We start from the raw sequence: 25,699 nt of genomic DNA on the forward strand, positions 1-25,699 counted from the left end.
TTACTGCACAAAACCTGATAATATAGCTGCCTTTTGCTTCTGACTTGTGCTTGCTAAAACCATTGCCCTCTGCAATGCACCACACTGTCCCTGCAGTCTTGTACGGGTACTCAAATCCACCGTGCTAGCACTGATCTGCTTTCCCGTAGACTGGACCTTGTCTCTGCATTGCTGCAAACCAGATTTCCTCTCTGCTCTGCTGCGCCTTGGTGTGCCTGCCACCCACACAACGGAGGAGCACATCTCGGTGCTCCACTAATTCCCCACATCCTGGCCAGAAATCCATCCCATCCAGGAAGGAGATGGTGCATTTAGACATATAGATAGACGGGTGTCCTCTTGAGGTGAAGCATCTGTTACCCAAACTTACAAATCTGAGGTAGCTTCTTTTTGCAGAGGAACTGCCTCCCACATCAACAGGACTAGTGTCACACCGAGACCATGCAGTCAGAGCACATGGCTTCCCCCAAAGCAGGGAAGTGTAGTTTACCCCTCACAGAGCTACAATTCCCAGCTCCCCTTGGCACATTACATTTCTCAGTATTTTGTGGGGAAGAAGCCAAGTGCTGTGTGACTGTCTGCTGGGTCTCAGGGGTGGATCTGAACCTGCAGATTCAAATCTTCTTCTCAGGATCTCCAAGGGAAGAAGGGAAGCAGCAGAGAGAGGGGGGCCAGAATCGAGGGGACGTGGCATTTTTTGCTTGGCTGGAGAGCTTTCGTTTATTTGCTCTATGCCCATCAGTTTCCACACCTGAAGCTCCAGGTACAACCTGAACTGCCAGGACCACCCTTTCATTTCCAGGCTCTGCCCACTGAGCCCCAAAGCACCTGGCGACTCCAGGTGGAACACATTGGCAAAGCACAACCTCCATGCAACACTGCTGCCAACCACACAACACTTCACACCTGCAGAATCAAGTGGTGCATTTCCAGGACTGCAGCACTTCAAGATACAGATGGGGTCAAATGTCTCAATGATCTCTCCCTGGGTGAACCTCCCTGCACATGGAAAACCACCCTCTTATAACTGTTCAGTTTAACCCCTGCAGAGAGCCTGGTTTCTTTTAACAGGGGTGCATTCAAAACACACACACACAACCCAGCTGCAGTGTAATGTGGTACAGTCCAGAAAAAGTTTTTACTATGTAGTTCTGCTTAATTGAATGGGTTGCCTTTGAAGAAGAACTCTCCTGAAATACAGAGCCCCACCTCTCTGAATTGTCCAAGCCCCACCTCTAAATATAACAATGTTCTGTGATGCTTTATCTGTGTGACAACTGCAAGCAACAATCCCATGCAATGAAACAAGATGTTGTAGGCTACCCTTGTCCATCTTCATTACATTTTCTCCCTGCAGCAAAGACGTCAAGACAGTCACTATGACATTTTTTTCAATATGCTGTCTCAACTGGAGTTGCCAGCTTTTCAAACTGCCACGGTAATTACACAGTCAAACAGCAGCTTAACGTGAGGCATTAGCCAGCAGTGATGTTTAGCTCCATGTTATGAATTGCAAGGCCTACCATTTCCTCCAGATCAATCTGCTTTTAAAGGCAGAGAAGCAGGTCAGGTCAGTTGGCAACCCTACCCTCTAACCTAGACTCCATTATCAAATTGCAATCCACTCTCCTGCTCTAAAGAGTCTTCACTGCAGGTAGTTTTATACCTTCTAACACATTATGGAAGCATTAGGCACCACCCTCAAGGAGAAGACAGCACATCAACACCTCCTGGATTGCCACATGCTACCTCCTCTTATGTCACCGTGCCTCACAAGTAACATTCTCTTCAGTTCACATCTACAGGCACATTTTGCTGCATTTTACTGTCTTCAGAGAAGGGAGACTAGCAGAGACTCTCCTGCAGATACAGTAGGGAGGACAGGGCTTTCCAAAATTTCTAATAATTGTGCAGAAGAGGAAATTTCAGGAGGTGTTAAAGATGCAGGAGCTCTGTCCTCTCTGGCATCTGGCAACCCTAGCATAGAGCAGTGCTGCTGATCAGAGCTTTACCCTGGATTCAAAACTGGACCTGTTTAAATGCCCCAGCTCACACCTGAAACATAAGGAACAATAATAAAAGTACCTCTGAGCATGTGCAGAGTACATTTCCCTCCACACCAAATATCACCCATCTGCGAAATTGTCTGTTTTTGGAATTAGAATGAACATATTCCATACTGGAAGATGTGACACTTTACTTAATAGAAATTGAGTGTTGTGCCAGTGTTTGGCTGCCACATGCACTATTATTCAAAGCCTGACTCTAACGGGAAAATGCCCTCTTCACTTTTTGAGAAAAAGCACACATATCCACCCATATTACACTGCAAGAAGCTCCCTACCCTGCAAAATTGGTTAGGGAGGGGGCTTATTTGCCTATAACAACTCTGTGATAGACAGAAGTGCAACAGGTATGTTGCCACAAGAACAGCTTTTCCTCTACTAGAAAAGGTTTTGCCTGTTGAATTTCTTCCTGTCACACCTGTTAAAGACAGATTATCCCTTCCAGGAAAAGGCAGAGGTGCTACTTTAGGTGCCAAGATAGTACCCCTTAGAACAGGCATTCCCAAACTTGGCCCTTCAGACGTTTTGGGACTACAACTCCCATCATCCCTAGCTAACAGGACCAGTGGTCAGGGATGATGGGAACTGTAGTCCCAAAACATCTGGAGGGCTGAGTTTGGGGATGCCTGCCTTAGAACCTTTGAGCCCTCCCAATTCACTGTCCCCTTGGTCATGTGGGGTGGGGTTGGTTACCTTTTTCTCCCTTAAAGAAGGAAGTGGGGAGAGTGGTGCTCTTTCCCACTTACGCTTTCAACTCTATGGGCTTTTCAAGCAGATTAGTTCTACTAGATCCAGGTTTTACGGAGATCCCTTGGGAAAGTGACGTGAGGATGCATGCACGTTCTGTCTCTCTGCAGGGGGCTCACTGGGTAGTGAGCAGTAACTAGAGAGGGGGTGGCACCCAAGGCACTCACTCAAATACACACCTGTGCCCACAGATCTAAAGGGTGGCAATCACTGTATATGCAGAGCGTTAAGGGGCCATTCATAAATTTGCTCCATCACCTCCATCATCGCATTCTGTAGCATGTGTAGACAGGACCTCTGTTTCTGCAAGTAGGCAGGAAGGAGGGGTGCTCTGGAAAGGCTGAAGCGATCTAGTTAGGCTGCTGTTCCAGTTGGCTGGATGGAGATAAGGTGCGTTGTATAATAATAATAATAATAATAATAATAATAATAATAATAATTTATTATTTATACCCCGCCCATCTGGCTGGGCCTCCCCAGCCACTCTGGGCGGCTTCCATAGAAACCAAAAATACACTAAAATATCACACGTTAAAAACTTCCCTGAACAGGGCTGCCTTAAGATGTCTTCTGAATGTCAGGTAGTTGTTTATCGCTTTGACATCTCGTGGGAGGATGTTCCACAGGGCGGGCGCAACGGGAATTTTTTGAAACAAGGGGTGGGTTCCTTCTAGCTAATGCCTCCCCATAAAAGGAGAGCTTTCCTTGAGGAATCTGAAGAGGTATGGAGTTTGACTGGGCCTTCAGAAAACTTTGATATCAGAAGAGAGGTTTCTGAACCCATAGAGAAGACTCCAAAACTTCCGCTGCAACATTAGTTTTCTAATTACAGGGAATCTTTCACATAGGGGAGCCTTCAGTCCACCCAGAGACTGAAGAGGCACAGTCCATTGGATTCCACTAGCTTATTCCCCACTTGGTTCTACCTGCGTGTGGAAAGCAGATGTATGGGATCTTAGTCCCCTCAAACACAAGCGATCAGGTCATGAAGGCTTTATGCATCCTGCTGTTGTATCTGCTGCAGCTCCCTCCCCTCCCCCCCTCAAGTTTCCTGCCTCGTTGACAGACAGAAATTCAACAGGTGCAACTGGCAAGCAATAAACAAAGCAAAGCAATGCTTTAGTTATTATTAGGCCAGGTAAAATGAGGGTAGGAAGGGAGTGTGCCTTTGAAACACCAGCTGAGCGCTGGTTTTTACTGGTGAGTCACAAAGCCTGCCCTAAGGCAGGATTTCAAGAACTGTGCTACCACAGCCATCTTTGGGAAAGAGAAAGCAAAAAGAAGGACTCCAAATTTAATCAGCAGGCATATCAACTAAAGTAAAAATGGGGGACCTGGTCTCCTCCAGATGCTGTTGGACTCCAAGTCCCACTAGTCCCAGCCAGCATGCCCAATGGTCAGGGAGGATGGGAGCGACAGTCCAGCAATATATATGAAGTGTCACAGGTTGCCACCCCCTCCCCATACCCAAGTTATGAACTGGGGGGGGGGGCCTCAAATTTAGTTAGGACTGAGAGCTGAAGGAACATATTTCTTTTAAGAGGCTGTTTTGATTTTGGGATGTTTCTGTAATCAGGCTTGACAAAAAGCAAATATTGCCTTCCAAAAGGAAACAGTAAAACAGAGAGCTTCATTCATTCAATTATCTTGCATTTCCCTCGATAGCTCAGAAAGGCCCTTAAATAGCAGTTTTTACCACTGAAATTATTTACATTGAACTTTGTAATTAATTGTTCAATTGCTTAAAAGGTGGGTGATTAGCCAACTAAAAAAAAATATTTAATTGGTTTCCTAAGAAAGGAGAGGGGCAAGATGGATAAAGAGAAGCGGGGGAGGGGGAAGGGGACACAGAGGCTCAGTGTGTTGTTTTCTGCTTGGATTTTAAAATAGCCACAGAGAAGCTCCCATTCTGATCTGTGCAGCAGCACTGAGTGGAGCTGCTTAGCCCCTGCATCCCCACAGTGGTGTTTCCCTGTCCTAGATGCCCACCCCCCTGCCACTATATTTTCCCCACCTTGGTAGAATTAGCACAGCTTCAGGTCGGCATGAGTTTGGTGAGGGAAATGGAACAGCATGTAACAGGCTAAGACACCATCAAAATTAGAGATCTCCTGTGGCTGCAGTAAAGTAAAAACAACAACAGAAAAACACCAGGAGATCCAATATGGCTCTCTTGCATCACATCCATTTGGCCTAGATCAGGGAGAGGGGAACCTGTGGCCTCTGATATGTTGGACTCCAAATCCCATCAGCCTCAGTCAGCATGGCCAAAGGTCAGGGAAGATGGGACTTTTTGAAGAAGAAGGGGGGGGGGCAGATTAAGACAGACAGAGTCAGAGTAAAGGCACAACTTATGTGTGCTTAGAAGATTGATCCACATGGTTGTGCTCAGCCCCAACAGGCCATTTCACAAATGGTTGCATGCAGAGCAGCCCAAGACATGTTGCTGCCAGAGGCTGAAGACAAGATCCTTCACTCCACCCGCATTTAAACTGGAAGGGCAGCTGAATTTTACTTCAGCACTGGCGAGGGGACAGCATCCTCCTCTGCGCTAGAGCAGAAGCAAGCTCGCTCTTCAGGGCATGCGCAGCTCTGGCGTCAACATTTTGCCTGCTTCCCTCCCCATCTGCTGCCAGAGTTGGCAGCCTCACTCTGCCTCATAGTAGAGCCGCCTCTGGCTACACGAAAGAGATGGGGGTGCATGAGTGTGGTCCCTCAGCATCCTATAATAATAACCCTCCACGGGCTCTGTTAAGGCCAAGGTAAGATGAGTGGGTTACAGAGCAAGAGAGCATCTATACTTTACGTTACTTTAACCACATCTCTTTGCACAGCTCATTCACCCTTCAACAAATTCTACGCAGGAGCGCAACAATGGCTGCAGCACTGGAGCAGCTGCTTTGCACGTCCAGGGTCCCAGCCTCAGTCCCCAGCACCCCCATCTCCTTTGTTGCTGCCAGTCAGTGCTGACAGTACCAGGCTAGACAGACCAATGGTCTGGCACAGTTCAAAGAAGCTTCCTAAGTCCCTAGAGGCTTAGTCCACTTTATTTACCAGCACCAGACATAGGAGTTGTTTTATTATTATTTAAATATATTTGCTGCTTCTGCTCTTGTGCACGAGGCTTCCCCGCTTCCCCACCCAAGTATCATTATTTTTAAAATAAAAATGGCCACTCTAACCTTGGCAAGCATGGGCTGCCTACATGTCTCGGCTTCCCTCAAAGAGTCCTGGGAACCATAGTTTGTTGAGGGTGCTTGTAGCTCTGTGATGGTAAACTACAGTTCCCATTATTATTTGCAGTGTGGAGCCATCTACATTATATATATATGGTTTGCATGCAGCCTTAACCACAGAGCTGGGATATAGAAGCCTTCCAGACAGAGAAGCTCTAGTCCCAATTATTATTTTCTTTCCACAGCCTTTATAACCTTACATTTTCTCTCCCCACCCCCCCATCTCTGCTTCCTCTCCTGGAGCATCCTGGGCATTGTAGTCTTCAGAGCCAAGGCCGGTTCTCACTACCACTTCAGCAGTGTGGACTTCCTGCCTATGGAAAACCAGCCCCATGCGCATCTGCCAACATATGCAGGACTTGTCTTCTTAACCACATGCTGGGAAGATTCATTTCCCAGGCAAGCACCTCCCAATGAGTGCTTGAAAGCAAACTCTGCCCATGTCAGCCAGTGCTTTTTACAGGCCATGGTTGTGTCCACACTCCTGTTTACTGTGCCCTCACTACATTTCCAGTTCTGGAGATTTAAGCCCTGTTCACACAACAAACTGCATCTGTATCCCAAACGGTTATAAAATATTGCTGTCTGACATGTTGTTTCTCAAACCAGCTTCATGCTAATTGAGGTCCTTAGCTGATCCTAATTTGTTGATAGCCAAGGTGTGGACACCTTGTGTAAACACATTGGTGCCCTGGAGCATACACAAGCAGCAGCAACAAATCTGACCCTAATGAAGCCATGCTGATGTGAACAGCTAGCGGGGAAAGACCTGTGCAATGCTTGGGGGTGGGGACAATGTCTCTTGTAAGGCAGGAATGTGAACAAACACTAGGAATAATAACACTTTTGCACACAGCTATGACACAACTACCGGTAAATGGTTGTTACAGGAATAGGGCCTTAGACTGCAGGTTGATACTCTGCGGGTTTCAAGCAGTCTTTCTCGGAACTGTAGGATTTCTTCCATGTTTATCAGAGGTTCCTTGGGAGAATGATCAATAATTATAGACAAATTCCTCCAGAAACATCTTCTACTCTAAGGCAGCCCCCCTCCCATGCCTCAGTGCTCAGCAGTAGAGTTGTCACATTTTGCCTATAACTATTTTAGCATATAAAATAGCCTCAGCGCCTAGGGCTTGCCAATCGAAAGGTTGGCGGTTCGAATCCCCGCGGCGGGGTGCGCTCCCGTTGTTCGGTCCCAGCGCCTGCCAACCTAGCAGTTCGAAAGCACCCTCGGGTGCAAGTAGATAAATAGGGACCGCTTACAAGCGGGAAGGAAAACAGTGTTTCCGTGTGCTGCGCTGGCTCTCCAGAGCAGCGATGTCACGCTAGCCACGTGACCCGGAAGTGTCTCTGGACAGCGCTGGCCCCCGGCCTCTTGAGTGAGATGGGCGCACAACCCTAGAGTCTGGCAAGACTGGCCCGTACGGGCAGGGGTACCTTTACCTTTACCTTTATTTTAGCATATGGGAGGGGTGAGTGCTTCTGAACACCCGCAGAGTTTCTTCCACCGCCCCTCTTGGCATGAGCAGAGTGTCATTTGTGAGCAGAATACCCTGCTGCCTGCCCAGCAACTGCCTGGCTGTGCTGGGAAATCTGGTGCCTGGCATCCTGCTCTCAGGGGAGTTTGGTAACCAAACTGCTGCACTGCCTGTGAAGCCGCCCTGGCAGAAGACAGCAGGTGGCCAAGATGGCTGCGAGGGAAGAAGCCCAGGGTCTTCCTTCAGCTACCTGAACATCCTTGGTGAAACAATGCTCCCTGTTGCCATTTTGCCTTATGCCTCCTGCAGAAATGGTGCCACTATACTCTCCGCCAGTTCACAAAAGAAAGCAAGGCCAGGCTTGCAATCCTCTCTTAATATAATTTTCAAAATCATTTAAGCATCTTACAATAAAAATGGATTTGTACCCCATCTCTCCTCCCAACCACTCAGGATGTGTAGCGCACACATTCACAACACTGTGGAATCAGAGCACACACATGCTCATGCCTGCCTTCAATTGTAGCAGAAGCGTGGAAATGCCTTGTGGCTTCTGAAAATCTAACAGCTCTGCCATGGCACAAGCTTTTGGTGGTCGCTGAGTCCATAGATGGATGAAGTGTAATCCTCAGTAGGCACAAATATATCCATGTGAGTATAAAAGTGGGTGGGGAGGGAACGTAATGGCTGGGGTTTACAGGGAAAGAAATGCAAAAAAGGGCATTTTGTGACAATAAAATTCAACCTGAAAGGTTTGGCAAGCAAACACAGTGACCCTTTGCAACCACTTTTGCCAACCTGGCACCTTCCAGGAGTTTCAGACTACATCTCCCCTCTGCCCCCGCCAGCATGCTGGCAAAGGATAGGTGATGCTAGAATGAATGCGTTAACCTTCAGCGCAAGGATTGGGGAACCTTGTTCTCTCCAGATGTCTCTGGTCTACAGTTCCCTTCATCCCTGAGCACTGGCCATGATGACTGGGGCTGATGAGAGTTCAACAGCATTCGGGGGGGGTGGGGGGTAGCTTCCCCATCTCTGCATTAAGATAACACAAAGTGTTCATTGGTTTTGCTGCTGCAAGAGACTAGCATGGCTGCCTCTTTGGCTAACAGTTAAAGCAAGTAGCCAGAAAGGAGAACTATGCAGTGGTTCAGTCAAAGTCAAGTTGGGTGGCAGGTATCCTTGCAAACCAACAGGCCATTCATTCCATTGAAAGTGATGCCCGGAGCACATGGACCCGGGTGATTCAAGCAAGGCTCAGAGGCTGTGGCTCAGGACAATGAGCTCAGGGAAGGGTGCAAGAGATGGCAGCATATACAAGGCAGCCTTTTGATCTTCTGTTCAGCATGGTGCTGCACACCCAGGGGGAGACAGCTGGGGAGCAGGGCTTTGGCTGCAGCTGCTTGGGGCTGCTGTGTGTCTGCCGCAGCCTTCAAGGCACTGACACCCTCTATCTTGCCCTGCCGTGAAACAACTGCCTTTGCATCCTGACACATCACCCCCAGCAGGGATCCAGAGCCGCCTGCGACAAACATCGCCAATCCATGCTCCCTACGGCGCACGCATCCTGAAGCTGCAATCTCTAGGAGAAAGCAGGATGCCCAAAGCATGCATTACGGTTGGGGGTGCGATGCGGAGGAAGTCAAGTGGAGCGAGTAGGGCAGACCACCTACCACCCCACATTGCCCCTGCTTCAGCCAGATACTGTCGCTCTTCAGCCCCCTTCTTTGCTTGCATAAGAGGTCCCTAGAAGGGAAATATATTTGTAGCTCATTTCCCCAGCATGCACATCGACCACATTAGCCAGCCTCAATTCCGCTGGGAGCTGAATGTAAGCCTAGGCACTTAACTTGCTGTGCTATTATAATAACCCTGGTGATGCCATTGGGGTGTTTCTGAGTCACCCTGTTAACCAGCTGGCCTCAGAAACCCAGAGAGGCTCTACAAGAACCAGTCATTCCAACAAGAGAGAATGCTACTCTGTGCTTTTTATTAAGGACTCTTTCCTTTTATTGAGGGCTTCTTACCTTAAGAAGTATTTGCGCAATTGTCCACCAAATTCAATCATGTCAAATGGGGGAAAATGTGATATGTATGTCATTAGGAATATTAGAACAAATCAGATGAAAATCCCATTTTGGCCAGCATTTTGTTTTCCAATAACAGCCAGCAATCTGTATCTGAGAACCTCATAGACAGGAGTTAAAGGCAATAGCCTTCCCCTATTCTTGATCACTGTTATCTGTTATATTATACAGGTATACTGCCTCTGTACATGGGGGTCTCCATTTCCTGACCATGGCTAGTTGCTGTGGATAAACATATTCCCACCCAACCCCATGGATCTGTCTCAACCTTTTGTTGAGCCAAATGCCATCATCCACTCCATCTTGCAGCTCTGAATTCTGTAGGTTACATTTGTATAAAGGAGGTAACTGATTAACTACTTAGAAGTTTGGAATTTCTATGCTATTTGCTTGCAGGATAGATAGATGATAGATAGATAGATGATAGATAGATAGATAGATAGATAGATAGATAGATAGATAGATAGATGATAGATATAGATAGATGATAGATGATAGATGGATAGATAGGTAGATAGATGATAGATGATAGATGATAGATGATAGATAGATAGATAGATGATAGATAGATAGATAGATGATAGATGATAGATGATAGATGATAGATAGATGATAGATAGATGATAGATAGATAGATAGATGATAGATAGATAGATAGATAGATGATAGATGATAGATAGATAGATGATAGATAGATAGATAGATAGATAGATAGATAGATAGATAGATGATAGATGATAGATGATAGATAGATAGATGATAGATAGATAGATAGATAGATAGATAGATATAGATAGATAGATGATAGATAGATAGATAGATATAGATAGATAGATGAGAGAGAGAGAGAGAGAGAGAGGGAGGGAGAGAGAGATGCAAATTCACAACAGATGGCCAATTGGCCTACTGTGACAATCCTCAACATTGGCAGCCTGGGATTTGACACATTCAGGCTGCAGAAATCACATCTTGCTAATTCACATAATAAACTTAACTGGCATGCATGTTTACATTCTTCCCTATTGAGTATCCTGACCTCTGTCTAAGTGAGATTCCTCAAATCTCACGCACCTTCACACATACCTACAACAACAACTGCAACCACACAAGGGCTGGCATCCCCATGCCCAAAACCTCCGGATGGCAACTGGCACATGGACCATGCAATGCTGGAGTGATGGGTTTGGGGGGCCTGTGCCAATTGGAAACAGAAGGAGCAGGGGTGGAGTAAAAGAGCGAGTGGGAGAGACTGTACCATGAGAAGAAAGGGGGTAGCTGAGTGTAGCAGCATATTCTGCCATGCACAGGCAATCACAAAACACAGATACCCAAACCTGATATATCACAGGTGAGTGAAGGCCGGTCATAAGTGAGATAGAGCCAGGCAGGAAATCAAATGGCTACTAGAGGCTATTAATAAAAGGATGATCTGGTAATATATAAATCAGCATTTTTGCTTAAGGGACTTGTAGCAGGATACTAAATCCTCCTTCTTGGAAGTCAAATGGTTAAAAATATGCTTAAAAACACTCTCACTGATGCCAAGATTTTAAAATGGTTTGTACATTGTGTTTGCACAGAATCTTGCCAATGGTTTCCCTTGGTTTATTTCAGCCTTGCCTTAACCACAAGTTGTCCCACAGATGATCAAATAAACCATGGCTTGTATCTCCAACATTTCTTTTCTTTTCCAACTGCTTCTGCTTCATGCCTTTGTAGCCTGGCAAGGGCCCAAGGTGGGTTGGTTTGGGGTTCACATATAATGCCAAGCCATAGTTAAAACAAGCCAAGGTTATGAACAATAACAAAAGGATAGCTTCAGTAAATGATTAAGCCACTGGGCAGGGTTCACATAAACCATGGTTTTAATGTCATTCCACCAGGGCCTGCAGGTATAAATTCAAAGAGTCAAAGAAGCACCTGCATATAGACCAAATGTACACCAACAGTAAGCCTGGTGACTTCAGAATTGCACCCAGAGCAATCTTATCAACAGAGACTGTGTCACGGTGCCCCACCAGAGAAAGACATACTGGTAAAACCCAATCCACTAAGAAGAAGTGTGAATTAAGGAGCCCCCTGCAATCAGCTCTGCATGGGTGCACCACGGCTCCCCTAAGGTCACCAATGTTTTTCTAACAAGACTTCCTTTGCCTGTGCCTGGGATGTAGAGCTTGAACAGAGAAACCACATGGCCTGAGATTGGGAGCTTGTCTAGTGAACCACCTAGGAATGTGTGTGTGCCCAAGCCACAGTGTCCTTCTCTGACACAGAAGGAAATAGGGCTGTGCCATAGCCATGATGGTGAGGCGACTAAAAAGTGGCAGAGATTGATCAAGCCAGGAAGGTCTCCATTGGTCAATAGTTATTAGAGTTAGAGTTATTATGGGTCACAGGTATGAAATTCACGGCATGTAATGCCCTAAGAGAAAATGTAATGAAAATGGTTTATAGGTGGTACATGACACCAGTTAAGCTTGAAAAAATCTACCATTTGCCCGATAATAAATGTTGGAAATGTAAGGAGACTGAAGGTACATTCTTTCACCTTTGGTGGACATGCCCAAGGATTAAGACATTCTGGGAGATGATTTATAATGAAATGAAAAAGGTATTTAAATATACCTTCCTGAAGAAACCAGAGGCCTTTCTCCTGGGCATGGTCGGCCAATTGGTGTTAAAGAAGGATAGAACTTTTTTTATGTATGCAACAACAGCAGCAAGAATACTCATTGCGAAGTATTGGAAGACACAAGATTTACCCACCAGGGAAGAATGGCAGATGAAGTTGATGGACTATATGGAACTGGCGGAAATGACTGGCAGAATCCGAGACCAGGGAGAGGAGTCGGTGGAAGAAGACTGGAAAAAGTTTAAAGATTATTTACAGAAATATTGTAAAATTAATGAATGTTAGAAGAACGTTGGAATGAAGTGATATGGCTTCAGTAGAAATGTTATAAGGAATTAAGTATAAATAGATTAATAGAGTATTAAAGGAAAAATAAGGTTAAAATGTGTTAAGATAATTATAGGACAGAAAACAGGGGAAGATGGAAAGGAATTGCTGAAATAATTAATAGAAGTGGAATACAAAAAGGGAGGTGTGAGGAGGTCGTGGAAATATGTGAAAGAAATATAAGATATCGAAATTTCTTTTTCTCTTTTCCCTTTTTTTCCTTTGATTTGTTTTTGTTTTGTTTTGTTAGTTTAGTCTTTGTATTGTAATGTATTGTTTTTTCTTTTTTGTAAATGTTTAAACTCTTGTAAAAGTAATAAATATCATTATTTTTTTAAAAAAAATAGTTATTAGAGTTAACTGCCATCTGTATTTGCATTCTGTTGGCCTCTGAAGACACACCGGTTTACGCAGGCATTCCTTTGATGTCTCAACCCAAGTCTCCTGTTTCAATTGCTGTATTGTTTTAACAGGTATGCTTTAATTTTAATTTATTTTAATTTATGGATCTATAGCTCAATGTTTTAACACGAATATTTTGTTTTGTATTTTAATCAATTATTTTTATATGTGATAGTACTCACTGAACTGAATTTCGGCCACCTCTTTTTCTTTTCTTTTTTCTTTTTCCGTTTTGCTGTTCATGACAACCATTGGGTGTTGGCACCCACTGCATGTTTATCAAAATATGAGTACCAGCACCTTATGATTTTGTTTTGTTTTTAACCAAAAAAAGCACTGCTTTAAATTATGGTTCTTTACATTTTAATTTTCTGTGTAACTAGTTTTTTATACTTTATGCTAGTTTTTTAAAGTGCTTAGGAGCCTATTTTTTGCAGTGGGAGGTGTTAACAACAACAACAACAATAATGATAACACAGCTTTCCTTATTCAGTTCATTTTTGGTTTTTTGCTAAGGCACATGCTTGCAGTCACTCTTTGTTGCGTACAAACAGATGCCCCCTTTTCTCTCAAGTGTTTGAAAGTGAAGGACTGTTTTGAGTTAATCTGCACATCCAATTCTGCCTTCACACAAACACACGGAGAACAGGCAGAATTTTGACAGAATTTCAAGCCTGGTAGATGAAGGGAGCGCAGTGGATGTAGTCTACCTTGATTTCAGCAAGGCATTCGACAAGGTGCCCCATGATATTCTTGTAAAGAAGCTGGTAAAATGCGGTCTTGACTATGCTACCACTCAGTGGATTTGTAACTGGCTGACTGACCGAACCCAAAGGGTGCTCATCAATGGTTCCTCTTCATCCTGGAGAAGAGTGACTAGTGGGGTGCCACAGGGTTCTGTCTTGGGCCCGGTCTTATTCAACATCTTTATCAACGACTTGGATGATGGACTCAAGGGCATCCTGATCAAATTTGCAGATGACACCAAACTGGGGGGGGTGTGTGGCTAACACCCCAGAGGACAGGATCACACTTCAAAACGACCTTGACAGATTAGAGAACTGGGCCAAAACAAACAAGATGAACTTTAACAGGGAGAAATGTAAAGTATTGCACTTGGGCAAAAAAAATGAGAGGCACAAATACAAGATGGGGGACACCTGGCTTGAGAGCAGTACATGTGAAAAGGATCTAGGAGTCTTGGTTGACCACAAACTTGACATGAACCAACAGTGTGATGCGGCAGCTAAAAAAGCCAATGCAATTCTGGGCTGCATCAATAGGAGTATAGCATCTAGATCAAGGGAAGTAATAGTGCCACTGTATTCTGCTCTGGTCAGACCTCACCTCGAGTACTGTGTCCAGTTCTGGGCACCACAGTTCAAGAAGGACACTGACAAACTGGAACGTGTCCAGAGGAGGGCAACCAAAATGGTCAAAGGCCTGGAAACGATGCCTTATGAGGAACGGCTAAGGGATCTGGGCATGTTTAGCCTGGAGAAGAGGAGGTTAAGGGGTGATATGATAGCCATGTTCAAATATATAAAAGGATGTCATATAGAGGAGGGAGAAAGGTTGTTTTCTGCTGCTCCAGAGAAGCAGACACGGAGCAATGGATCCAAACTACAAGAAAGAAGATTCCACCTAAACATTAGGAAGAACTTCCTGACAGTAAGAGCTGTTCGACAGTGGAATTTGCTGCCAAGGAGTGTGGTGGAGTCTCCTTCTTTGGAGGTCTTTAAGCAGAGGCTTGACAACCATATGTCAGGAGTGCTCTGATGGTGTTTCCTGCTTGGCAGGGGGTTGGACTCGATGGCCCTTGTGGTCTCTTCCAACTCTATGATTCTATGATTCTAGGCAGAGCTCTTGAAACATGAACAGTCCATAACAATGACAAAGAGGCAGCAAGGCCGGCACCTGCTCTGTCTGGCAACTGCAGGGATGATGGAGGACTGAAAACCATTGAGGTTGCAGACCAGAGTAGCCCCACAGCTGCCAGAAATATATATATATTTCTTTACCAGAAGATCTTCCTCTGTTTATGAATAACACCCAATGTATAACTCAAAGGCATGAAAGGGCTGGGAAACCTTGAACGATCTTGGGAAATGCAGCTTCCTGTGGGCCACTGGGACATAAACATGCTGCATGAGAAACTGATAGAATTCATAGAATCATAGAAGGGTAGAGCTGGAAAGGAGCCTGGCTCAAAGGTCATCTAGTCCAAGCCCCTTGCTTTAGTACAGTTCGTTTTGGGGGTCCAATCCAGCCCCCATGGCGGCAGCAGTATATGTCCTTAAAAAAAGCTCAACAACTGTGGTCGGCCCTCACACATGTTCACTTCATCAAATCTGGCCCTCTTTGAAAAAAGTTTGGGCACCCCTGCTTTAGTATAACATAGTTACTGATGTATCCTAAGGCTTAGTATGTCATGACAACCAATTATCTATTTTAGCCAGTATCCTGTTATGGACAGTTGACAGTATCAGGTGTTATAAAGGAGGTATATAAAACAGCTTACACTCCTTCGGTTTACACCCATTCTACAGGTTAATTAGATCATCATTCACAAAACCATTGTTTAACTAATGGTGAAGTCACAATGAATTGGCTTTTTCCTTTCCTTTCCTCCCTCCAGGGGATTATGGCACACTGGCAATCCTCCTGAATTCTCTGAGATGGACTGAGCTTGCAGGTCCTGACTCAGCCCACTTGTGTTGATTTCCCCACATTAAAACAAAAACAAAACACAATTCTACAAACTGGTGCTGTCCTAATATTCCTGCCTGCCATCAATTTGTCTAGCTCATTTTCTAATCCAGTTATACAGTTGACCATTAGCATATTCTGGGGCATTCAATTCCAAAGCTCAGCAGTAGTGCTGTATTTTCTAGTTTAAAATCCCTATTTATTTTACATTATGTGTGCATGTGCTCATTTCATCTGATCCAATTCCATGCACAAGGACTGATCCCATTCATAATGGAAGCATTGAGTTCTCCATCTTCTTACCCATCAGTCTTGTTCAACTAGCCCTTCTTGGTTATCACAACCTCTCAAAATCATGATTCTCTTGGGAGAGTTCACAGAGTCCATTCTCACCCTGTAATGTTGCTCTGATAGAGAAATCAGGGGCAGGCGAGAGAAGGCTCTTGGGGGATGCCTAGCACAGGAAGCTAGGCATGATTTAGCTCCATGCCATATAACATGCCTGTCCCCAGCTGTTGTCCAGCCTGGGATTCTGGCACAGGAAGCAATGCTCAAGGGACTGATGCCTTCATAGGCTTGTGCTCCCTGGCTGGTGGGTCTCAGAGTCCCTGTATAGAAACCACAGGTAAATGGAGCCTTCTCTTCATGTTGGCTTCTGGAAAACTGGACAACCATGCCACTTACTGGCCAGAGTGGCCCAACAGCTGTGGGTAGAGAAGGTCACCCAGCCAAGGAAGCCGGAAGGTTGGGGGGAAAGAAGGCAGAGGACAAGTGTAGGCTCTGGGAGAGCCTGGAGACAACTGGTGCTTGTGCCTCTGAAGCGAGGGGAATCTGGGTGAAGGCATGGTGGGGGCAGGAAGGTGAGTCTGGAGGGACTGGGTCTGACTGGTGTGTCAAACCAGAGAGTCACACATTCTCTGGAGACTTGGAACAAAATTAGACCATGCAGCCTTAAGAACAATCCTGGCTTTTGGTTGTGATCATTCCCTAAGGGAATGGGGAAGTGCAAAATTGTTTCACCAAAAAGCTGAAGGATGAACCCAGACAGTTCCTCTTCCCCTTCATCTTCCATGAGCCTGGGGAGGGGGAAAGGCAGACACAGAGAGAAGCACCTTCCATTTTGCCCAGATAACTCCCTGAAATTCCTCTTCAATTATTCAGACCTCCTCCATACCTTAGCAAGGCCAGCCAACCCAAGATGCAGACTGGGAGGGCAGCCAAATTGGCACTCGTCACCCAGCTGGCATTTTGACTTCTCAGCCTGATACAGGTTGGGGCTGCAAGACAAATGCTGGTTGTCCATCCCCTCTTTTCTTTTCTTTTCTTTTCTTTTGGTAAACCGTTTGTGTTAGGAAAACTAAGCACCATTTCTTTCCCACAACTTCAACACACACCAACCTGTTTCACCTGGAAATCTCTCCCCTTTCCTCCTCTTAATGAAAACATGGTCTACAATGACCCTGGGCTGAGTTCACCTCTGGTGCAGGCCAAAGGGGACATAGCCTGGTGGCCATCAAGGTCTACCTGCTGTCTGACACCTTCCTCCCTCTATCCCTTTCTTTGTCACCTCTCACAGCCCTGTCAGACGGCCAATAGATACTCAGCACAGACACAGATGGGGCATGCGGCAACAGAAAAGTGCAAAGGGAAAATAAGAAGAGAAAGTGAGGGGGTGATGCAATAGCTATGGGGGGAATGGATTTTGGGATGGAATGACAGGTCGGATGAAGAGGTGGAAGAGGGATGGATGGGTGAACTCTAAAGGAAGGTGGGAGCCTGCAAAAGTGAGAACACTGGTGGGAATGAAGAGAGGCACTGCAGCACATACATGATAAGGAGCTGCCTGCCTTGTTGTGCGCTGTGACAAAAGAACAGGGGGGGACGGCAGGGTTTAAGAAGCTTTCCAACCTGGTGCCCTCCAGATGTTTGGGCAGTGCTGGCTGGGACCAATGGAAGCCACAGCCTGAAACACCTGGAGGGCACCAGGTTAGCCAGGACTGGGCTGAAGAGCAGCTACCAGTTTGCCAGCTTGCCCTATGCTGGACACAAAGGTGCCACGCAGTGTGGAGACAGTTGGGTGGGGGGAAGCCGGCCTGGAGGAAGCATCTGCCACATCTTGGTGCCCCGACACTCGAAGTGGCCAAGGCTGGGGGAGGGGAGAAATAATAGAGATGGTTGGCCCCCTCTGGAGAACTGGGAGCGGTGATGCGGGGGGGGGGGGGGAGGAGTAGCTAATCCTTTGTCTCCTTCAGGCAGAAGGAGGAAGGAAGGGTGGATGGATGATGGAGGGATGGAGAGATGGAGGGATAAGCGGGGCGGGAGGGGCGGCTTCCCCATCTCCCCTTGCCAGCTCCTTACCAGTCTGTCCCTGGCTCATCCACCACCAGCAGCACTTTGCTGCGCCCCGAGGACCCTCCGGAGCCGGCGACCCCCCCGACCTGCTCGCTGAAGGTGGCCGCCGCCGCCGCGGTCGTCTGCTTCACGGCGTTGGAGAGGGAGGAGAAGAAGCCCCCGGCCCCGCCGCTGCTGCCCGCGCCCGGGCTGGGGGCCGACGGCGGCCTTTCGGCGGGCGAGACGCTGCCGGGCGAGGGCGAGGTGGCGCTGGGGGGCGGCGGAGGGGGCTGCGGGCGCTGCAGGTCCGTCATGTAGCCGTTGGGCAGGTTGGCCATGAAGTTGCTGTCCGAGAGACGCCTGCGCAGGTAATTCATGTTGGCGCCGGGAGGGGGGTCGCAGGGGGTGGGCGGGGGGCAGGGGGACTCCTAGGGAGGGGACCGCCTCGAGCGCTGCGTCTCTGAGTGGGGTGGGGTTTGCTAAGTCTTCCAGGTGGGATCCCCACCACCCCCACCCCCGGACGGCTGCTGCGGAGATCTCAGGGGTTGCCCAGCTAAAGGAGGATCCAGAGAATGGCCAGTCTGCCAGGGACTTCTCAAGGGGGGGGGGCGACTAACGGGGAGAGGCTCCCTCCCTGCAGCAGATCTGTCTCCTGTAGGGAAGATGAGGCTGCTCTTTTCCTTTTAGCCCTCTGGGATCCTTTGCTTCTGAAGGGATTTGCAGCAGGGATCTCTCTCTCTCTAGCCGGGAAAGGGTCCTCCAAAGCGCTTTCTCGGCGCGCCTGCCTCCTGGGGAAAGGACCTATAGGGAAAGATGGGTGCCCTTGTTCCCCTGCGCTTTGGGAGCGGGAGATCGCTCGAGAGAAAGGAACAGCCAGCCCGGCGCGGCTCCTCCCAAGTCCTTCTGTGAGCCTCAGCAACCAGCCCTGCCCAGTTAAGCGGCTCTCCTGCGCGTGGACTCGCCCAAATGCTTCCCTTCCCCCCTCTGCGGCTGCAGTGGTAGGCGCCTTGCCTCTGCGAAGCGAATCCCGGGGTGGACCATTAGGCGACGGGAGAAGGGGAGGAGCTCGCCTGCTCTCTCCTCCGCCCCCCTCCCTGGCGAGTGTGAATGGTACGGCCCGGTACCCAACAGCGGAGATGCAGGGACAGAGGCAGAAGGATGCTGATGATGCTGTGCTCTCCGGTGGAATTGATGCTGGTGGTGCCACTGCCCTTAATGCTGAGGTTGACGTCATGGTGCCAGTGTCGATGATGTCATGAAGCTGGTGGCAAAGAAATCCCAAAGCTGATTTATATTCCCACTGGTTCCACTGCACTGTAGGATGTATCAATGGATATCGGAATAAGTGGAAAGCCTCCCTTGAGGGCTGCAGGGAATGGGATACAGTCACAGGGAGAGGCGGGAACTTCCCTCTTGCCCATATTTTGATCCTTCAATGAATGGGCCAGAGACAGACAGCCAACCACCACCCAGGACTCTGAGAAAGAAGAGAAATGGGAGGTCTGTTTCCTACCTGCTTGAAGTGGGACCCGGCCGTTATGTGGACTTTTAATTGTAGAATTGTAGAAATGGCATTGGTTGTTTCTAGAGGTAGTTTGATTGTTTGCATTTAATCTTATTTTAGCTTATCAAATGCTTCTGGCATTCTGCCCCTGAATACCAGTTCCTGGGAAGCACCAGTGAGCCAAGTGCTGTTGCTGCATCCATGCCCAGCCTGCAGGCTTCCCACAGGCATCCGATGGACCCCGTGAGAACAGGATGCCATGGACTGATTGGGCCATTGGCCTGATCCAGAAGACTCACCTTGTGTTCTTAAGCAGTTTATCAATCTGTAAAATAAATAAATAACAATTTACCTACAGAGTTATGAAAATAAGCAGAGAAGGGAAATGTGCACACCACCAAGCAAAAAGAAAAAAACAAACCAATAATAATAATAATAATAATAATAATAATAATAATAATAATAATTTATACCCTACCCATCTGGCTGGGTTTCCCCAGCCACTCTGGGTGGCTCCCAATAAAATATTAAAAACACAATAAAACATCAAACATTAAAAACACCTTCAGGTATTTTCTAAAAATCAGGTAGTTGTTTATTTCCTTGATATCTGATGGGAAGGCATTCCACAGGGCGGACGCCACTACCAAGAAGGCCCTCTGCCTGGTCCACAGGGGTAGAAGGAAAAAAGGTTCATGGCCCTTGCTTATTTGTTTGTATGTTGCTTACATGGCACTATCAGTGCTTTACAGACCAACATTAGGAAAAAGAAATAATGGTGCCTTCTATTAAGCTCTTAACCTTAAAGACTGTACAGGTATCTAGTTTATCTCAGGCTCACATAACAAGAGGGACCTGTGATTAGCAGGGGCTTTCCAGCATGGCCCCATGCTGCAAAAGCAGATGCAGACACACTCTTCAGGCAAGAAGATGATCATGAGGCATTCAGATGGTTTCTCTCCGTGGCTTCCCAACACAAACTGAAGAGGTTAAGTATGCAGGGTTAAAACTGCATATATTTAAATAATTTTTTTAAAAAAATTAAAGAGCAAATGTGTAAGGAAAATGAATGCATAGCACAGCCATAAGGTGTGGCTGACAGTAAACAGGGCTAGAATTTTTTCTGTAGGGGAAGGAGAAGCCTCAGGCCCCATCACAGCATTGTTAGTAAAAATGTTTTAAAAGGTTTTTGACTAACTGGGTTCCCCCCGCTTCTGCTGAGTTACCTCTAATGTTTTAGTTTTGGGGGTCTATTTTGAGATTTGTTGCTGAGAATTTTGATAGGAATGGGGAAACTGTTATAGATTTTATTACAGTTGTTATTTTTTATTTTAAAATGAACTGGGGTATACATTTTAAAAATTAAAAAACAATAAATAAAACACACAAGCAGAAGCACTTTGCATGCAGCATCATTTCATATGGAACTCTACAAGCACACAGCTGTAGTCTGAGAATTTCCTTGAGGAAGCTGAATGATCCTGGGCAGATAAGAAATAAAATGCAGCCTCCTATGTAGCTCACCTGAGAGTAAGCCCCACTGAATATAGATGGGGTCACTTCCAAGTAAACATGTCAAGAACTGGCCTGTTAAAGTAGCAGCCAGGGCATCAAGCTTTGCCTGTGTGTGTGCACATAGTGCTTTACAGGATAATGTTATTTACTCAAAAGTAAATCCTATTGAATTTAAGGGGTATACTCCCAAATAAACAGGATTAGGGTTGCAGCTTAAAAGCCTTAATGAAAAAAGTAAAAAATGGTGACAAAAACATTGGCAAAACCACTTCACATATGAATACCTGCAGCAGCAATTCACAGGAAAACACACACAAAGCAGCATTTCACAAACACACATCCATCTGCAATAACTTCCCTTCCCACATCTTCTGTCTTCTGCAGCTGCTGCCTGCTCACTCTGGCAAGGGCCATTTTTCTTTTGGGAATGAGGCTCCACCTGGGAAGCTTTAATCTGGCAGTGATCATGTGCTGAACAACCATAGCAAGAATATAAATAAACGTGCCTTTATGTAGATAACCTATTGCAAATGAAACCTTTGAGACTTTATAATATTAAGAATACACACAGATGTTCACCAAGCCAACACAAAGAGAACCTTTGCAGTACCCTTGAACCTGGCAACTCCAACCTACTAAAAGAGAAAATTAAGATTTAGGCCACATTCACACCAAATGTTTAAAGCACTATGATGTCACTTTTAAAAGTCAAGCCTTCCTCAAAAGCATTCTGTAGTTTGTTAAGGGTGCTGAGAGTTGTTAGGAGATTCCTGTTCCCCTCCCAGAGCTACAGTGCTGAAACTGATTGAACAATCAGTCCTTCCCAGGGAATTCTGCAGACTGTAGGTCTGGGAGGGGAAGAGGTGTCTCTGAATAACTTTCAGTGCCTTTAACAAATGACAGCTCTCATAACTGGGAGGAGGGAGCCATGACTTTTTGAAGTGGTATCATACTGCTTTAAAAGTCTAGTATGATGCCACAGTTTGAGGGCCCCCCAAAATGGTAGGAAGCAGGGGACAGCTGCACCAGAAAACAATATTTGAAGCTGCAACACAGCCATTATTTATCAACAGCTTCTGAAATGTGTCCAGATTTTACCCCTTTCCAGGTAGATCAAATTTCAGAAAAAAGCATCTTGATGTTATGATGACTAGAATTTTCAATCTTTGTAAGGACAGAATGCTGAAAAGGTGAATGCTTTATAAAGTTTCTCCTGTGGCTTGGCTGTATCATTAGACAAAATTCCCACTGGAGACAACATGATACTAATCTGCCCCTTCTCTCCTGAGTGCCAGAAATGGGGAGGGGGTGAATGAAAGGGCTTAAACAAGCCCATAACGTCCCTGGAACTCATAATGGGCAGAGGGCAACTAGAGCACTGCCCCACTAAGCTCAGCCTGCCCTCAGCCTGCCCCACCTGCCTGCCTGCCTTCCTACTCACTAACCAGTCTAAGGGTTGACATTTCCCGCTGGCTTCCTCCTCCTTAGTCTCAGTGTTGCCCTTGTAGATCACAGCAGGGAGGAGGTTGGGGGAGAAACTAGAATTAGTTGACTCAGCCTGGCTCCACCTGCTGTTGGCCTCCCAGCCTTCCACTTTAGCAGTTCCTTTTTAAAAAATATTTATTCAAGATTTTAAACATTTATCACCAAACACATATAAACCCATCCCCAAAGTACAATAGACAAAAAAAACACACACACACACACAAAAAGAAAAACATAGAACAACATCAGAATCAAATCCTTAATATCCATACTTTCTTCACCTTTTTAGACTTCCTCGCGTCTCTTGTTCCTGCATTCCAAATTTATAAAGTTCTATACAGCAAATTATCACCTTGTTTCAATTCCTATCTTGTATTTTTCCAATATTATGTCTCTAGTTTTAACTACATTAACCAAAAGCTTGAATATTTAATTTAGGCATAATATTAACTCGAAAATTTAACTTTTTCTCAAATTTCACCTATTCTCAAATTCCTTTCAACTAGCTTACTGATGCCACATTTATTTATTATTCTTGCATCTTTTCTTAACACTCATACAATTTACAATGTTTTTGTAGGTAATCCTTGAATTTCTTCCAATCCTCTTCCACTGCTTCTTCTCCCAGGTCGCGGATTCTGCCAGACATTTCTGCTAATTCCATATAGTCTATCAGTTGCATCTGCCATTCTTCCAGCGTGGGCAAATCTTGGGTTTTCCAATGTTTAGCTATAAGTATCCTTGCTGCTGTTGTTGCATACATAAAAAATGTTAAATCCTTCTTTAACACCCTCTGGCCAACAATGCCCAGAAGCAAGGCCTCTGGTTTCTTAGGAAAGGTATACTTAAATACCTTTTTCAACTCGTTATATATCATTTCCCAGAAAGCCTTAACCCTAGGGCAAGTCCACCAGAGGTGAAAGAACGTTCCTTCAGTTTCTTTACATTTCCAACATTTGTTATCAGGCAGGTGATATATTTTTGCAAGCTTGACTGGGGTCATGTACCACCTGTATATCATTTTCATAATATTTTCTTTTAAGGCATTACATGCCGTAAACTTCACACCGGTGGTCCATAACTTTTCCCAATCAGCAAACATAATATTATACCCAATGTCCTGTGCCCATTTTATCATAGCTGACTTGACCGTTTCATCTTGTGTATTCCATTTTAGCAGCAAGTTATACATTTTTGAAAGAACCTTAGTTTTAGATTCTAACAGTTCTGTTTCTAGCGTCGATTTTTCCACCTGGAATTCTATCTTTTTGTCCAAATTAAAAACCTCTTTGATCTGAGCATAATGTAACCAGTCCCGCACTTTATCTTTTAGTTTCTCCAAACTCTGCAACTTCCAAGACTCTCCATCTTTTTCTAATATTTCCCAATATTTCGGCCATTTGGCCTCCATATTGAGTCTTTTCTGGGCCTTAGCTTCCATTGGTGACAGCCACCTTGGAGTCTTGTTTTCTAATAGATCTTTATATCTTATCCAAACATTAAACAATGCTTTCCTGACAATATGGTTCTTGAAAGCCTTATGACTTTTAACCTTGTCGTACCACAAATATGCATGCCATCCAAATACATTGTTAAAACCTTCCAGATCTAAAACAACAGTATTTTCAAGAAGTAGCCAGTCTTTCAGCCAGCAGAACGCTGCTGCTTCATAATACAACCTTAAGTCTGGCAGGGCAAACCCCCCTCTTTCTTTAGCATCAGTTAATATTTTAAACTTAATTCTGGGCTTTTTGCCCTGCCAGATAAATTTAGAAATGTCTCTCTGCCACCTCCTGAAACACTCCATTTTATCCATAATCTGTAAAGTCTGAAACAAAAACAGCATCTTTGGCAATACATTCATCTTTATAGCAGCAATTCGGCCCAACAAGGAAAGTTTCAATCTAGACCAACTTTCTAAATCCCTCTTAATTTCTGACCAGCATTTTTCATAGTTATCCTTAAATAAGCTCAGATTCTTGGCTGTTATATTTACCCCTAGGTATCTCACTTTCTTAACCACATTTAAGTCTGTTTCTTTCTGAAACCTTTCTGATTCTGAAGATGTCAAGTTTTTCCCCAATACCTTGGTTTTCTGCTTATTTAATTTGAATCCCGACCAAACTCATGAATCAATTGTAATACCCTTTTCCACTTTAGCAGTTCCAATGGGCACCAGCCGCCACTCAGCACTGGAGGCAGGACAATGGCATAAGGTTTGACTAGGCAATATTTATCACGATGGGTGTGCTGTCCATAGTGCTGAAGATGCTGTGCCTTTGTCCATGGTGCTGATTGAACCTTACAGTTATGCTCTACCCTGCATATGCTGTGGAGCATGGGTAGGCAAACTAAAGGCCCAGGGGCCAGATCCGGCCCAATCACCTCAATCCGCCCACGGACGGTCCGGGAATCAGCGTGTTTTTACATGAGTAGACTGTGTCCTTTTATTTAAAATGTATCTCTGGGTTATTTGTGGGGCATAGGAATTCGTTCATTTCCCCCAAAAAATATAGTCTGGCCCCCCACAAGGTCTGAGGGACAGTGGACCGGCCCCCTGCTGAAAAAGTTTGCTGACTCCTGCTGTGGGGGGAAGTGAGGGGCAGATGGGGCTCCTCAACCTGGGAAGGGAGCCCATCTAAAGGTAAAGGTAAAGGTACCCCTGCCCGTACGGGCCAGTCTTGCCAGACTCTGGGGTTGTGCGCCCATCTCACTCAAGAGGCCAGGGGCCAGCGCTGTCCGGAGACACTTCCCGGTCACGTGGCCAGCGTGACAAGCTGCATCTGGCGAGCCAGCGCAGCACACGGAAACGCCGTTTACCTTCCCGCTAGTAAGCGGTCCCTATTTATCTACTTGCACCCGGGAGTGCTTTCGAACTGCTAGGTTGGCAGGCGCTGGGACCGAACAACGGGAGCGCACCCCGCTGCGGGGACTCGAACCACCGACCTTTCGATTGGCAAGCCCTAGGCGCTGAGGCTTTTACCCACAGCGCCACCCGCGTCCCTTTTTAGGAAAACTCTGGTCCTAAACCCCGGCTGCTTTGTGGAATATCTTCAAGAGAAGGAAACTCCATGGAGTAACCGCCACACAAATCCAGAGCGAAGTCCCTGAGAGGGTTGGGTGGCACCTTGTATGCCTCCTTTTGGAAACTCCCGCAGCTGAGTGGTGCCAGACCTA

At 45.9% G+C, this 25,699-nt stretch overlaps 1 protein-coding gene across 2 annotated transcripts in view; it reads right to left on the minus strand.

Annotated features, from left to right (window-relative positions):
• The window catches only part of SYN1 (synapsin I), a 105,845-nt gene extending 86,836 nt beyond the window's left edge, over nt 1–19,009 (minus strand). Inside the window, exon 1 of one of the 2 annotated variants that reach the window (XM_028711586.2) lies at nt 18,046–19,009. In XM_028711586.2, the coding sequence (XP_028567419.2) occupies nt 18,046–18,395 (350 nt within the window). In that variant the 5' untranslated portion in view covers nt 18,396–19,009. The remainder of the gene's footprint in view (nt 1–18,045) is intronic. The other variant, XM_028711587.2, reaches the window with a different exon arrangement.
• Nucleotides 19,010–25,699: the final 6,690 nt, after the last annotated feature.

Source organism: Podarcis muralis, chromosome 17, assembly GCF_964188315.1.
Source record: "Podarcis muralis chromosome 17, rPodMur119.hap1.1, whole genome shotgun sequence".
NCBI classification, from domain to species: Eukaryota; Metazoa; Chordata; class Lepidosauria; order Squamata; family Lacertidae; genus Podarcis; species Podarcis muralis.